Consider the following 17,301-nt stretch of genomic DNA (forward strand, 5'->3'; position numbering starts at 1 on the left):
TTTTTTTCCTTCCCCTCCCCCATGGGTTTCTGTTAAGTTTCTCAGGATCCACATAAGAGTGAACACATATAGTATCTGTCTTTCTCTGTATGGCTTATTTCACTTCGCATCACACTCTCCAGTTCCATCCACGTTGCTACAAAAGGCCATATTTCATTCTTTCTCATTGCCACGTAGTATTCCATTGTGTATATAAACCACAATTTCTTTATCCATTCATCAGTTGATGGACATTTAGGCTCTTTCCATAATTTGGCTATTGTTGAGAGTGCTGCTATAAACATTGGGGTACAAGTGCCCTATGCATCAGTACTCCTGTATCCCTTGGATAAATTCCTAGCAGTGCTATTGCTGGGTTATAGGGTAGGTCTATTTTTAATTTTCTGAGGAACCTCCACACTGCTTTCCAGAGCGGCTGCACCAATTTGCATTCCCACCAACAGTGCAAGAGGGTTCCTGTTTCTCCACATCCTCTCCAGCATCTATAGTCTCCTGATTTGTTCATTTTGGCCACTCTGACTGGCGTGAGGTGATATCTGAGTGTGGTTTTGATTTGTATTTCCCTGATAAGGAGCGACGTTGAACATCTTTTCATGTGCCTGTTGGCCATCCGGATGTCTTCTTTAGAGAAGTGTCTATTCATGTTTTCTGCCCATTTCTTTACTGGGTTATTTGTTTTTCGGGTGTGGAGTTTGGTGAGCTCTTTATAGATTTTGGATACTAGCCCTTTGTCCGATATGTCATTTGCAAATATCTTTTCCCATTCCGTTGGTTGCCTTTTAGTTTTGTTGGTTGTTTCCTTTGCTGTGCAGAAGCTTTTTATCTTCGTAAGGTCCCAGTAATTCACTTTTGCTTTTAATTCCCTTGCCTTTGGGGATGTGCCGAGTAAGAGATTGCTACGGCTGAGGTCAGAGAGGTCTTTTCCTGCTTTTTCCTCTAAGGTTTTGATGGTTTCCTGTCTCACATTCAGGTCCTTTATCCATTTTGAGTTTATTTTTGTGAATGGTGTGAGAAAGTGGTCTAGTTTCAACCTTCTGCATGTTGCTGTCCAGTTCTCCCAGCACCAGTTGTTAAAGAGACTGTCTTTTTTCCATTGGATGTTCTTTCCTGCTTTGTCAAAGATGAGTTGGCCATACGTTTGTGGGTCTAGTTCTGGGGTTTCTATTCTATTCCATTGGTCTATGTTTCTGTTTTTGTGCCAATACCATGCTGTCTTGATGATGACAGCTTTGTAGTAGAGGCTAAAGTCTGGGATTGTGATGCCTCCTGCTTTGGTCTTCTTCAGAATTACTCTGGCTATTCGGGGCCTTTTGTGGTTCCATATGAATTTTAGGATTGCTTGTTCTAGTTTCGAGAATGCTGGTGCAATTTTGATTGGGATTGCATTGAATGTGTAGATAGCTTTGGGTAGTATTGACGTTTTGACAATATTTATTCTTCCAATCCATGAGCAGGGAATGTCTTTCCATTTCTTTATACCTTCTTCAATTACCTTCATAAGCTTTCTATAGTTTTCAGCATACAGATCTTTTACATCTTTGGTTAGATTTATTCCTAGGTATTTTATGCTTCTTGGTGCAATTGTGAATGGGATCAGTTTCTTTATTTGTCTTTCTGTTGCTTCATTGTTAGTGTATAAGAATGCAACTGATTTCTGTACATTGATTTTGTAGCCTGCAACTTTGCTGAATTCATGTATCTCAGTTCTAGCAGACTTTTGGTGGAGTCTATCGGATTTTCCATGTATAATATCATGTCATCTGCAAAAAGTGAAAGCTTGACTTCATCTTTGCCAATTTTGATGCCTTTGATTTCCTTTTGTTGTCTGATTGCTGATGCTAGAACTTCCAGCACTATGTTAAACAACAGCGGTGAGAGTGGGCATCCCTGTCGTGTTCCTGATCTCAGGGAAAAAGCTCTCAGTTTTTCCCCATTGAGGATGATGTTAGCTGTGGGCTTTTCATAAATGGCTTTTATGATCTTTAAGTATGTTCCTTCTATCCCGACTTTCTCAAGGGTTTTTATTAAGAAAGGGTGCTGGATTTTGTCAAAGGCCTTTTCTGCATCGATTGACAGGATCATATGGTTCTTCTCTTTTTTTTTGTTAATGTGATGTATCACGTTGATTGATTTGCGAATGTTGAACCAGCCCTGCGTCCCAGGAATGAATCCCACTTGATCATGGTGAATAATTCTTTTTATATGCTGTTGAATTCGATTTGCTAGTATCTTATTGAGAATTTTTGCATCCATATTCATCAGGGATATTGGCCTGTAGTTCTCTTTTTTTACTGGGTCTCTGTCTGGTTTAGGAATCAAAGTAATACTGGCTTCATAGAATGAGTCTGGAAGTTTTCCTTCCCTTTCTATTTCTTGGAATAGCTTGAGAAGGATAGGTATTATCTCTTCTTTAAACGTCTGGTAGAACTCCCCTGGGAAGCCATCTGGTCCTGGACTCTTATTTTTGATAACCGACTCAATTTCTTCGCTGTTTATGGGTCTGTTCAAGCTTTCTATTTCCTCCTGATTGAGTTTTGGAAGAGTGTGGGTGTTTAGGAATTTGTCCATTTCTTTCAGGTTGTCCAATTTATTGGCATATAATTTTTCATAGTATTCCCTGATAATTGTTTGTATCTCTGAGGGATTGGTTGTAATAAATCCATTTTCATTCATGATTTTATTTGGGTCATCTCCCTTTTCTTTTTGAGAAGCCTGGCTAGAGGTTTGTCAATTTTGTTTATTTTTTCAAAAAACCAACTCTTGGTTTCGTTGATCTGCTCTACAGTTTTTTTAGATTCTATATTGTTTATTTCTGCTCTGATCTTTATTATTTCTCTTCTTCTGCTGGGTTTAGGCTGCCTTTGCTGTTCTGCTTCTATTTCCTTTAGGTGTGCTGTTAGATTTTGTATTTGGAATTTTCCTTGTTTCTTGAGATAGGCCTGGATTGCAATGTATTTTCCTCTCAGGACTGCCTTCGCTGTGTCCCAAAGCGTTTGGATTGTTGTATTTTCATTTTCGTTTGTTTCCATATATTTTTAAATTTCTTCTCTAATTGTAAAGGCCAATTTCTTAACAAAGATTCTATCTATATTCCTCCAAAGACAAGTACCAGGATTCCTTGGGATTCAGGGTTTGGTATTAAATTACTATTCTGTAAAAACACTTTGGAGGCCACAAAAGACCATACAGTAACTAGTAAGTTGGCAATTTCACTATTGCTTTAAAAAAGACAGGCATGGTTTCTGTTTGGGGTAATGGAAAAGCTGTGGAAATAGATAGTGGGGTGTGTGTGTGTGTGCCTGGGCAGCTCAGTCAGTTGAGTGTCTGACTCTTGATTTCAACTCAGGTCATGATCTCACAGTTTGTGAGATCGAGCCTCACAGTGAGCACTGTGCTGACACTGCAGAGTCTGCTTGGGATCCTCTCTTTCTCTCTCACTGTCTGTGCGCACCCCCCCCCCCCAATAAATAAATAAACATTAACAAAAGAAGAAAAAGAAAATCATGATTCACAGATTCAAGATTAATATTGCTATGATGGCAATTACCTAAAATTATATCTATATATTCAATGTAAGCTCTGTCGAAATCCCATCAGGTTCTTTTGTAGAAATGGATAAACTGCTCCTAAAACTTTTATGGAAATGCCAGAGTGGCCAAAACAATTATTAAAAAGAACTCAAGTATAAATGGGGAAATCTGAATAAGATTGATGGATTGTATCAATATCATATCCTGGTACTGTATTATGGTTTTATAAGATGTAATCATTGGGGGAAATTGTAAAGGGTACATGGGATCTCTCTGTGTTATTTCCTATAACTGTGAAACTACAATTATCTTAAAAATAAAAAGTTTAATGAAAAAGAAAAGTTGGAGGACTTACATTTCCCAATTTTAAAACTTAATATAGAGCTATAGTAATCAAGACAGTGTGGTACTGCCTTAAAGACAGACATAGAAATCAATGGAACAGAATTAAGAGTTCAGAAACAAACCCTTATATTCATGGTCAAATGATTTTCTACAAAGTTGCCAAAGCAATTCAAAGAGAGAAAGAATAGTCTTTTCAACACATGGTTCTAGAACAGTTGGATATCCACATACAAAAAATTAATTTAATTCACTCGTTTTCAATGGGGTGATTTGGGGTTCCCAAAGGAAGAGTACATTTGGCAATGTCTGGAGACAATTTTGGTTATTACATGGGGGCAGGGGTGCTACTGACATTTTACATTTAGTAGAAACTAGAGATGCTGCTAAATATCAAACAATTCACAGGAAAGACCCCCCCACAACAAAGAAGGATCCAGCCCAATGTGTCAACAGTGCTGAGGGAGAAACCCTGATATAACTCATACCATACACAAAAACCAATTCAAAATTAGTCATAGACCTAAACTTAAGAGCTAAAGCTATAACACTTTTAGAAAAGAGCGTTGGAAACCATCTTTGCGACTTTGGGTTAGACAAGGATTCCTTAGATATGACACCAAAACATGATCTACAAAAGAAAAAGCTGATAAATTGGACTTATCAAAATTAAAGACTTTTGTGTTTCAAAAGATACCATTTCAAAAATGAAGTCAAGTCATAGACTGGGAGTAAATACTTGCACATCATATATTTGATAAAGAGTTTGTGGGGTTCCTGGGTGGCTCAGTCAGTTAGGCATCTGACTCTTGATTTTGACTCAGGTCATGATCTCATGGTTCTGTGAGTTTGGGTCCTGTATCAGTGCAGAGCCTGCTTGGGATTCTCTCTCCCTCTCTCACTGCCCCTACTCTGCTCTCTCAAAATAAATAAATAAACTTAAAAAAAAAAAGAAGCTGTATCCATAATCCATCAAGAATGCTTAAACTCAACAAGAAGACAATAATGCAATTAAGAGACGGGTAAAATGTTTGAACAGACCTTTCATCAAAGAAATATGAATGGTTCATTTGCTCATGAGAAGATGCTTAACATCATTAGTCATAGGGAAATGCAAATAAAAAATCACAATGAGATACTATCTCAGTCCTACTAGAATAGTTAGAATAAAAAAGGAACACCAAGGGTTGGCAAAGATGTGAACAAACTGGAATCTACATGTGTTGCTGGTAGAAATGTAAACTGATACAACTAGTTTGGAAAATAGTTTAGCAATTTCTAAAATGTTAAACATAAATTTACCATAAATTTTACTCTTGAGAATCTACTCAAGAGAAATGAAAACTTAGGTCCATACAAAGACTTGTTCTTGAATATTCACAGCAGCATTATTCGTAATAGGTAACAAGTAGAAATAACCCAAATGCCAATCAACTGGTAAATAGATAAACAAATGTGGCACATCCCTATAATGGAACACTATTGAGCAATAAAAAGGAACAATGATTAATGCTACCCCATGAATAAACCTCAAAAACATTATGCTAAATGATGGAACCAGTTAAGAATATTGTATAGTTTCATTTACACAAAATGTCCAGAGAAGGCAAATCTATAGAGACAGAGAGTGAATTCCTGTCTGCCCAGGGGTTGACGGCAAATGGGCAGAAAGGATCTTTAACACTGAATTGTGGTGACGCTTTCACAACTTTGTGAATTTACTAAAAGTCATTCTAATTGTATAACTAAACCAGGTGAATTTTATGGTATGCAAACTGTACTTCAATAAAGCTGTTTTTAAAAAAAGAATGCAATTAAAGCAGTTCTAATCTCCAAAAAAAGAAGGAAAGAAGGCTAAAAGGAAAGAGAAGCATGGTATAAAACTGCATAATTATGCAGCAATTACGAACTTCGCAATAAATTGATCATAATCTATTTACACAAGTGTAAGTTACAACAGAATTCATGATATAAGGTGGGGGACATCATCAAAATGCCTAGAAAGTGAGAAATAATGCAAACAGTAAAATTACAATGATTAATTTAAGGAAAGAAACGTTGCAAGAGTAGCTTATTTCTTTGAGAATGATGTTCTCTAGGCTTAAAAAAAAAAAAAAAAAAAAGACCCAAACAAAACAATAACAAAATACAATAAGCTCATACTGTTACAGCATGAAAAATCTGAGTCAGATAAAAATTATTTTGCTTCCCTTTGAACAAACCCTAGGAGTTTCCTTCTCCCAAGGTCTTCTAAAGGGGAAGAAAATTTTCCCTTCTTCTCTTCTAGGTTCTTTGGTTGGCCCAATAATGAAATTGGCATAAGGGAGATTAACAGGAGAAAAGCAAATTTAATTTCATATGTACAGGAGCCCATAAAAACTCAAATAACTGACCAAAGAAAGGAGCTCTTATACCTTTTAAACAAAGAAACAATGAATTTGTGAAGAACTGACAAGAAAGAGGTTTGGGGTTCAGGGTAGTAAGTTAGTAACAAGATTTATTTATATAGCCTTCTCAGCCCTCAATTCCTCTCTCTAGTGATAAGGATGTCTCTCTTCCTCCTGGTAGAGGAAGGGTACCTTTCACAGGGGAGATGTATTTCCTGTTTTCAGGAGGACAAAGGAGGGTCAGAGGGTCCTTCTTGCACTGGCTGTTTCTTAAGTAGCTTTAATTCAAAATAATCAATACGCCAAAGTGGCACAGTTTTGGGTGGCTTATTTTTTATTTCCCTTCACTTTGAAGAAGCAAAGATGGCTTCTCGTCTCCTATAAAATTGTTTCTCTGTCGTCTTTGCCAAGAGCAGAAGGTATGACTGTTAGACTGAGGCCCTTCCCTTCTCTAAGAGATGGTGAACTTCAGTGGGAAGGAAGAAGTCATCACTTTGCAGGAATAGGAACCACCAAATGAAAAAAATTAATAGTTCAAGTTGAAGAATTTTAAAAGAATTTGTTACATAGTTTTTTGTTTTGTTTTGCTTTGTTTTTGTTCCACAGTTTTAACCTGCTGCTATGGAGAACTGGCCAGGGCATTATTTTTCCAAGTCAAAGACTTTCTTAGTAGAACATTAGGAGGCTTTCTTATGGAGTATTTACCACATTCCTATTCATACCAGAGAAACCAACCAGTAATAGAAATTCAGATACCTTGTTTAGAATTTAAGCTACTTATTAATAATGGTTGTGAAGACTGCAGTGTCATGGAGAACTGTTTATGTTCTGTGAAAACAGCAGGACCGAAAGTTGAATTTATAATGAGAACTATGCCAAAAAAGATATGCATGGTAGAAAAGGCTGAAAGATACATAAATGAAATGGTGAGATGATTATGTTGGCATGGTGAGATTTTGAATAATTTTCTTCTATTTTCTGAAATAAAAAAAAAAAACAACAGTGGTTATTTACTGAAATATGTTCAAATCTCGCACTGGGTATAGTGCTTACTTAAAAAAAAAAAATTCTTTTAAAGGTTGGGGGTGGGGGTACCTGGCTGGCTCAGTCTGTAGGGCATGTGAGTCTTGACCCTGGAGTTGAGTTCAGCCCCCACACTGGGTGTAGGGCTTACTTAAAAAACATTTTAAAAAATATGTTCAAAAAGTAAAATCTAAGCTACTCCAACAGTGAAGGCAGTGATGAGCCCACTTGTTTGCTGACAAGATGCACAGTGGTGGGTACTGTCAGTCTTAGAGATGAACAGATCAAGTTGAAGGAAAGCTGATGTAGCTTTTCCATGAAGATGGTCAGTGTCCCCAAAAAGAAAGGATAAAAGCCTGAAGAACCTTCTCTTTCTACAGAAAAGAAAGAAATAAGATTCCTCCAGCAGGGGAGGCTGAAAACTTAGCATTTCAGAGCCCCAAGGGCAGGCTGGGTGAGCTAAAGAAAGAGGTGGATCCCACCATCAGTTCTGGTCCCCCTGGACTCTTCCCAGGTGACCCTTATTTTTCAGTCATCTTTAGAAGTATGTTATCTCCCGCGCTCCTGGGTGGCTCTGTTGGTTAAGCGTTCAACTTCGGCTCAGGTCATGATCTCATGGTTCAGAAGTTCGAGCCCCACATCAGGCTCTGTGCTGACAGCTCAGAGCCTGGAGATTGCTTCAGATTCTGTGTCTCTTTATTTCTCTTCTCCTCCCCTGCTTGCACTCTCTCTCTCTCTCTCTCTCTCAAAACGAAATAAACATTTAAAAAAATAATTAAAAAAATAAAATAAAGTTGAAATCTATGGGGGAGAAAAAAAAAAAAGAAGTATGTTATCTCCATAATGGAAACACAGGACCAATTCTGAAAGAATAAAACAGTTAATTTGAGGTCAGGACTGAAGGTAGGGAAAAGAAAGAGGCAAATGATTATTGTTAGATCGCTTTGTACTTTTAAAAGAGAGTGCAAATAACTTAATTATTACTAGAACAAGATTAACAATAATTGAAACTATTTATAATAATGGAATGACCATTATGTCTTCACAGTTAAAGGAATTAAAGAACCAACCCAATTCATTTCTGCCCTTTTGTACTTTAACGAAGGTGTGCCCTGTGTTCTCTACCTTGAGAGGCAGTCATTACGGATTATAAAGATAAATCCTAGAGCTTCCATTGGTCAGAAAGGTGATCCTAGCAATAGGATTTCAAAGTGGGAAAACAAATGAAGTGGCAGGAAAGTATCTTCCAGAAACTAAGAACTCTAGGAAGGAGCTTGACAACTGTTTTCTGGAAAACAAGGTTCTTCTTATCAGTGATGAACTGGTTGATTAGAGTCTTAAAAAAAAAAAAAAAAGTATACTTTCACTTGTAATCAAATTGTTGATTACACACAATTCCCCCAAACTTGCTTGCCCAAAGAAGGCCATGTTACAGCAATTCGTCAGGTTTTGAAAAAAGATCATCATGGATTATTCCGACTACTTTCTGGTCACGAGTTTAATGTGTGGTAGATACTGAGCCTAAAAAAGCCCTCTATCTTTTTGGAGCATTTCGTACTAACGTATGTATACGTCTTTTACCTCAACTTGTAGTGTCACCCACATCCTGGGCCATAGCAATAATACTGTCATGGGTCAGATAAAGTCTCAAACATTAGAGAATGAGACTTGGGCCAGGCAAACAATGTCACTAATTATTTATTTTTAGGTGTGACCAGATAACCACATTATGTGAGCAAGAAAAGGTGAAGATTTAGTGTTATCATTAAGTAAAACTTACAACAAAGTTTAATGATCGTCATAAAACGAATCTTCTTTCAAAGAAGCATGATGGCAAAACGGTTCACTATTTAAATCGGTATCTCATTGATACTGTTTTTTTTAATGCCAGAAAACAGTTTTTCTAAGTTGGAGAGTTTAAAAGAAAAAGACTTGGTGGGGCAGGAAACTGCTTTTAAGTTTCCGAGGAAATAGAATTTAAATGTTTATTGTTCTTTTTTTTTTTTTTAATGTTTTATTTATTTATTTTTTTTCTTTTTCTTTCTTTTTTTTTTTTTTTAAATGTTTTTATTTACTTTTGAGACAGAGAGAGACAGAGCATGAGCAGGGGAGGGGCAGAGAGAGAGGGCGACACAGAATCCAAAGCAGGCTCCAGGCTCTGAGCTGTCAGCACAGAGCTGGATGCGGGGCTCAAACTCACAGACAGTGAGATCATGACCTGAGCTGAAGTCGGACGCTCAACGACTGAGCCACCCAGGTGCCCCATGTTTTATTTTTGAGAGCAAGTGTGAGCTGGGGAACGGCAGAGAGTAGGGGACAGAGGATCCGAAGTGGGCTCCTCACTGACAGCACCGAGCCCATGTGGGGCTTGAACTCACGATCCGTGAGATCATAACCTGAGCCGAAGTTGGATGCCCAACTCACTGAGCCACCCAGGTGCCCCTTAAATGTTCAGAAAAGAAAGTCTCTAGGGGTACAACTAAGAGATGTGTCAGGTATGGAGGACAGTCAGGGCGGGGGGAACAACCTACACAGAGGTGGGCCAAGGGCACCAAGGGAGCCGGGTGGTTGGGTTAGTGACATGGCATGCCATGGGAAAGTCTGTGCGTGGGGATACGGCTTGCAAACTTCACAGAAAGGCCACCTTCTGTCAGAAGTCTGTCTCAGTGTTGTGCAGTAAGAGACCTGATAATCTGTCCAACAGATATTCTCGGAGTGTCTAAAGCACTGGCACTGGTCTAGGTGGCGGGGACCTGGTAGTTAGTGCATGACCAGCTGCAAGGGTTCAGGAGTTAGCAGACTGTAAGAAGGTGTAGTTGGTAAAGTTAGGAAGAAAAAAACGTAGGCAGAAGGATAAAGAACACGAAGGGAGGAATTTCATTTTAGGGGATAGGGGGGATTGAGCACATACAGCCAGCAGGGGAGACACTGACGATTTAAGAATGGGGCCATGAAGGAGGCAGGAAGGCTACAGGCTCGAGATCTTGGAAAGGAGGAAAGAGAGGCAGAGGAAGCAAGAAAGAGGCGCTACTTGGAAGACTCTGGTGGGGAGGCAGGGAGTGAGGGCAGGCCAGGTGGTCAGAGGCGGTCCCCTCGGCCTGCTTCTCCATTGGTAATGGGGGGTATGCTTACCTCCAGAGCGTGACTGTGGGACTCAAACAAGATGGCCTGCACTTGGGGCCCTCGCTATCGCAGCCTTTACACACTTAACAAAGACTGATAGGAAGGAGAGTGCGGGTGGTTTCAGGAGCCTGAAGTGAATGAGGTTTGGAGGGGCCAACTTGCAAGTTGGGGGGACCAGCACAATGCCCAATGAATGAATTCTTCCCTCTAACAAGAAACTGGGGATGGGAGGCGATGCAGAGGGGGTCGAGGGGACATTCCGAGGCCAGAGTCTTACCTAGTCAGCAGAGCCTGCACCCAGGAGACAGGCCAAGGGGAGTGATTAAAGCATGTCTTGGTGCCCCACATTTCTCTCTCAGCTGCCTGAAATTATAAGGACGTAAGAGTTAACAAATATCCCCGAAGAAGGGGCATGAAGAAAGAGTGTCAGTATTTAATACTGTAGGGTTAATGAACCAACCTGTTAGGTTTAACAAAAGCCTGCCAGGACGCTGGGAAGCGGGAACTCTGCTGAGTCTGAGTACAGAGGAAGGGCTGTCAATCAACGTTGGGGGCGGGACGCCGGAGCCAGGGAGATGAAAGGGAGGTAGGAAGGTCCCAAAGAAAGCAGAAAGGCAGGTGTGGAAACAGAAGAGTCCAGGATTACATGCCATACAAAGGAGAGCTAGGGATACTTTAGGCCCTAAGCTTTGAGGCAGTTTAGGAAGACGTTTGCCGTAAAGTTTTATACATTCCTTTATAGCCTCTCCCTGGGTTTCACCTTTCCTCCTCCCAGAACCTCACTTAGCATCCTTGTTATCCAGAGTCAGAAATGGCAGACTGTTGTTTTTTTTTTTTAAGTTTATTTATTTTTAAGGGGGGGTGGAGAGAGAATGTGTGTGTGTGTGTGTGTGTGTGTGTGTGTGTGTGTGCATGAGCAGGGGAGGGACAGAGAGAGGGAGAGAGAGAGAATCCCAAGCAGCCTCCACACTGTCAGCACAGAGCCTGACATGGGCTTGAACTCACAAACCATGAGATTATAACCTGAGTAGAAATCAAGAATCAGAAGTCTAACCGACTGAGCCACTCAGAACCCCAGAAACGGCAGGCTTTTAGAGAATAAAACAAAGCTGGAAGGGACTTCATGTATTCTCTCATTTAATTTTATTTGACAGATGAGGAAGTGGAGGCTCAGAGGGAAGTGACTAACTCAAGGTCACACAGCAAACCAGCTGCTAAACCAGAATGAGAAGAGCCCTCGGATCCTGCCTTTTGGTACCTGACCAGCTGCTTAGTAAAACCTACCGCTGTGTAAGCTCCTGCACCTCCAGAGAACACTGAGCACGGCTCCTCCTTTGTGCAAGTTAATGATTAAAACCTACTCTATCTAAAGCATCTAACCATAGTTACTAATTAAGCCAATTTCTGTGAGAAAAGACCATTTCAGACAGAAGAATGTTCACTTTTGCTAAATCTACAGGCCTTCAAATTATAGTAGCATAAACAGTAATTACAACATTTTAAGAATATTAAAAAAAAATCATAGTATGATACCTTAACCTCTGTCACTCACATTTTCTCTTCATTGCATACCACATGCGGGGTCCTGATAAAACGGTTTTGTAACTTCTAGAGGGAGGAATTAAACTAAAATAACTTCACTGGATGTTTGAGTGAATGAGGTAATAAAATCTGTTTGCTGTGTTCACTGTCTCCAGATAGGGCTGTGATTACACCACACACGGAAGAAAGGTAGCTCAGTCTCAATCTAGATCATTTATGTAAACTCAGCCTTCTTGTCAACGGTGTTCTCAGATTGCATGCACGCAAACCGCAAAAATCATCTCCTATGAACCACACAGAGACAGTGTCTGATTGCAGGCCTGGGAGGTTGCCTATATTTTCTCTGTAATTGGAGGTCTGTGGTTCAAGACCAAAATTTGACATTCTGAATTAAAAAACAAAAAAAATAACAAAAAAAACCCACACCAGTATATTCCCCAGAACAATGGTTCTATATCTAATACTTGTAAAAGTTAAAGGTATTCTCTATACAAAAATATTACAAATGAATACAACATACTTAAAAAAAGTTTGGTTCTTTGAAATGTGTTTGAAGAATATTTGGTCTCCCAGAAGGAAACAGAAGCCTTCCTACTACAACCAAGTTAACATTCGAGAGCATTTTAATCTCCTAACTTCGAATATTTGGCATTATGTTTTTCAGCAATTTTTCCTAAAAAAATGTTACAAAAACCATGAAGCGCCAAGTGTATCCATACTGTACTTACAAATGCAGAGACATAATTGCAAGAAGACAAAGCACGTTTTTTGGTTTTTTTTTCTTAATTACTGAACGACCCTCCATTATGTCTGATTGGTCACTCGTTTTTGATCTGACAGTCCTCTCCGGCTGGCAGTGATAGTGTTTCTCTTGACACCTGCAGCTTCCAGCTTGCTCTGTCCTCTCTAGAAAGAAAACCACAGGCCACCGCCCTGGCGCCATCCCTGGCTCGGTCCAATCAATAAGGACTTATTTCCTGTCCATTTGCTGAGGTCACAGGAGCGAATCTCATTAATTATTTCTGCTACTGCGGCCTCAAGTGTGCTTCTGGCGTGACAAGTGAAAACTGCTTGACCTTTTTTTCTTCTAATTTTGTTTGTTAGCAGTTCCAAAAAGAAGGCAGTATTCATTTAGCAATGTGATAAAAGGAAGGAAAAAAAATGTATTATGTTTTTAAAGTCATTAACACATTTAGTTATTTCATCATGAAAGCTCTCCCGATCACCTCATTCCCCAGTTTTTTTTCAGCTAACGAACAATAGTGCCTTTTTAATTTGGTGTCACGAAAATCTGGTCACAGCAAACACAATGTTTTCTAAAGCAGATCTGGCCTCCGAGGGAGGAAAGCTCTCCAGGGCCTCCAGTGCCTTGTTTCCATGGTAACGACACAGGTCAATAGCTGAAGTCACACCTTTGCCAGCTTTGATTGTTTCTCGCAACTGTTAAGAAACAAATGCACAATAAAAGTCAGTTTTCAAGGTACCACAACTAAATTGGGGAGGGGAGGTGGAAAACAAAGAAAGGGGGAAACAAAATAGATTCATTGTTTCTGCTGTGTTCTTTTGAGGTAAAGAGGACATCATTCCCCAATGATTCTGAGGCACTAACATTCCCTAAGGCTGCTAGGTGTCTCTGCTCCAGAGCAGCACAATAGGCTCCAATCAGCCTAATTACACCTCCTCCCTGACTCCCACCCCTTGATATCTTGAAATGTGCCCTGCTGGGGAATGGCGGTAATGAAGGCAGAGGGCATTTACATGTCTGGCATTTTGAATTCAGCAGCCTGATATTCTTATGTGAAGAAGGCTTCATTAACATCCTAGTTAGTAACTTTTTTTTTCCACCCTGTATGCTGACACAATAGTTCATGTGAAAATTCAAGAAAGACACCTAGTTTAGATCTGAACACTCCATTTTTAAAACTAAAAGCCTTTATTTGACTGGTTAGAATGAACTGAAACACCCGTTTGTAAAGAATAAACTCTTGCCAACAACTGGAGTTGATTTCTAACCCCTCTCTTTGATGGGGAAGGACCAATAAAAGGGTTATACTTTAGAGCTGAAAAAGATTTATAATGATTTGGGCTGTCCCCTCCCCCTTCCCCAAATTCTATGTTCTCTTTCTCAATGAACACCTCTGCCTAACGCCCTAAATCAGAAGCCTGGGGGGGGGGGGTCCCCCTTCACGCCCCATTTCTGGTCAGGTACCATGGCTGTAGCAGTGCTGCTCACCCTTGACTGAACTTTCTGGCCCTGAGAGATTGGGTGGGACCAAGGGACAAGTTCTAGTCCATGAATTACGAACGAACGATGCACGTCACTTCTGGGCTGCAGCATTTAACCACCCACGTGAGTCCCTCCAGAGCTTTCCCTTGGTGGATCATCCAGCCATAGTGGAAGAAGCTCCTCGTGTTGGATTACCAAGCAACCACGCTGAGCACCAACCACAGTGCCTCTCCAACCTGCACGGGACATGTAGTGTGGGCAAGAAACACATCTTTGTTGTCTGAAGCCACTGAGACTGTGAGGTTGTCTGTAGCCATCCTGACTGAAACAGCCACTAAGTCCTAGCCATTCTATGTCTTTTACAGCTCTCCAATGTACCCTCCGCTCTTCATTGTCATTGCCACTACATTAGTTCAGGCTATCATCATCCCTCGTCTGGGCTGTTTTAGGCAAACCACCTCCTAAAGAGTCCTCCTACAACCAGTTCTTTGCCCTGAACTCCATCTGTCATGCTGCCAAGGAGATCTTTATAAAATGTGAATGTGATCAGCTTAAAACCCTTCACTACCTTCTGAAAGCCTTAAGAAAAAAGAGTCCAAGCTCTTTCATGAGGCAATGGAAGTCCTTTCCTGATCTAGCTCTTGCCCAGCCAGTCCCCGCCCCCCCCCCCCAGCCTCTTCTCCCTTTTATCACTATTTAGGGAAATTGTTTGCAGTAATTTTCCCATATCTGCTCCCCACCTTCAAACTTCCCAAAGTCCACTGAAGCAGAATACACTCAGCTAGGATGAGAGCCCTAAGGAGCTAGGTGGCCCTCTTCCTTGGGGCTCCCCAAGTACCCCATGCATATCTGGAATACAGCATAATTATACGGTGTTGTACTTCAATTCTCCATTCCCATATCTATCTCTTCATTAGACTCTAAGCTTCTGCACACTGCATGTAACATAAAGTCTGCTTTATTCCTATAATCACACACAGAAGAAAACAGAGGCCCAGAGAAGCTCAGCAGCTCACCCAAGATTATAGGCGGATAGTGGCACAGTTGTGGTCAGAAGCCACGGTTTCTAATACCCAGTCCAGCGTCACTGAATACTGTACTATCCCCTCCTTCCAGGGGAGGACCCCCCTCCCCCCCCACCATTTGTAGCATTTGCAGATTTTTGTGGTATAAAAACTCCCATCATGGCTGATTTCAAGCTACCAAGGGCTGTGGAATCACAGAATTCTGAAATATTTAACAATAGGCTCTGAGCTGGTAGGACTCGGCTTGTACACATGGGCTGCAGGATGCTTTACCCTTGTTTTGACATGCAGCTCCTAAGAACATTCTCATACATAACTAGAATATTATTATTATAACTAGGAAAGTTAACAATATCATTATCTAATATCTAGCCCATGTGCAAATTTCCCCAATTGGCTCTAAAATGTCTTCTGTACCCTATTTTCACCACCCCCCCCCAAATCATGATGAATCTTGGTTTATGAATTGCATTCGTTATGACACTTTAGCATTTTCTTCCCTATGATATTACCATTTCTGAAGGACCAGGCTGTATTGTGCAATGTTTTACATTCTGCATTTCTCTGATAGCTTCATTTAGTTTGCTTTATAAACTTTATTCAGCTAGGCCCAACTGAATATTTGATGGTGACAATGAAGGGTAATTCAGATTAGGGCAAAAGAGTACCCAGGAGATATCACTGAACATTCCTCAAGCCCTAGAAGAGTTAATTTCTCTCACCAATGACTGCTGTATTTCCAATTAACACTCAAATCTTCTCTCTGCAGAGGCAGGCTTTGCATACCAAGGGACCTGATAGCTACCATGAGTAAAATGCCCATTTCATGATTCAGCAGTAATCTAATCCTTCATGGAAGGTATTACTTCTCACAGACATCTGTATACACTCCTACCAACTAAAACTAAACTATTGGCTCAAAAGTAATCCTTTAGTGGGGCACCTGGGTGGTTCAGATGGTTAAGCATCCGACTTTGTCGTGTTGGGCTCTGTGCTGACAGCTCAGAGCCTGGAGCCTGCTTCGGATTCTGTGTCTCCCTCTCTCTCTGACCCTTCCCCGCTCACACTAAGTCTCTCTCTCTCAAAAATAAATAAACATTAATAAAATTAAAAAAATTAATCCTTTAGATATAATTAATAGACCATAAATGAGACTTTTACCGTAAATTAGAATAGGCAATTGATCTATCCTGACAAAACAATCTCATCCTTTGTAAATAAATGTGACAAAAGACATATTAAACCAGAATTCCTAAACTTGGTTGACCAAAGATTCACCTGGGGAGCTTTAAAATGCAGGACCTGGGCCCCAATCCTAGAGGTGGGTTCAATAAGGCCAAAAAATACTTCTTAGGTCATTCCAACAATTAGCCAGATTTGGGACTAACTTACTTGCTGGGTTACGTATTTTGAGTGTTCTAAAATAGTTGTGTTGGGTTTATACTGTTTTAACCACACTTCCAAGTAGTCGTCTTTGCAATGATCAAATTCAACTCAGCCATCACGTACTGGGCACTGAATGGCCTAGGTATGAAGTAGGGGTGGGAGATACAGAGACAAACACAGTTGCTGCCTCCTAGGACCACCTGTCAGGGGGCTGCCCTAGGACTGAAGAAATGGAGGGGGCTGAAAGGAATACTGAGGAACCAGACCTATGGCCTTGGTTCTAATACCTGCAAGAGATAAGGCCACAATTAGGAAAATTCTTTCCACTTTTGCCCTCACCTACATTTTGACTGGGCAAATCCCCAACTAATGCATAGACAGAACTTTCCATATTAGGGTATGTCTAGAAGTGCTGGAATGCTCCCTCTGGCCTTTATGGCTTGAAACCCATTTCAGCCGCAGGAAAAGTGACACAATAAAATACAAAAAGGTGAATTACCAGTCTGCGTTTTACTTCTCTCATATAGCACTTTAGGGCACTAATATAATTAAATCTCTAATTAAGTCAACTGAATAATTGTATAAGTGCAGCATCACCTGCAATAAATTAAGTCCAAATCCCTTGCTAGAGGATCCAATTAAGGATATTAACACAGAGAGAAAAAGATGCAAAGTACTTAAAGTTAAGTGCATTATTATTTAACATTTATTAAAGG

The 17,301-nt window shown here is 40.3% G+C and overlaps 1 protein-coding gene across 1 annotated transcript in view; it reads right to left on the reverse strand.

Annotated features, from left to right (window-relative positions):
* Positions 1-8,282: 8,282 nt before the first annotated feature.
* The window catches only part of PDSS2 (decaprenyl diphosphate synthase subunit 2), a 263,597-nt gene continuing 254,578 nt past the window's right edge, over positions 8,283-17,301 (reverse strand). The window contains exon 8 of the mRNA XM_049654088.1: positions 8,283-13,387. Within this exon, the coding sequence (XP_049510045.1) occupies positions 13,229-13,387 (159 nt within the window). The 3' untranslated portion in view covers positions 8,283-13,228. The remainder of the gene's footprint in view (positions 13,388-17,301) is intronic.

The sequence above is a fragment of the Panthera uncia genome (assembly GCF_023721935.1).
Source record: "Panthera uncia isolate 11264 chromosome B2 unlocalized genomic scaffold, Puncia_PCG_1.0 HiC_scaffold_24, whole genome shotgun sequence".
Taxonomy (NCBI): Eukaryota; Metazoa; Chordata; class Mammalia; order Carnivora; family Felidae; genus Panthera; species Panthera uncia.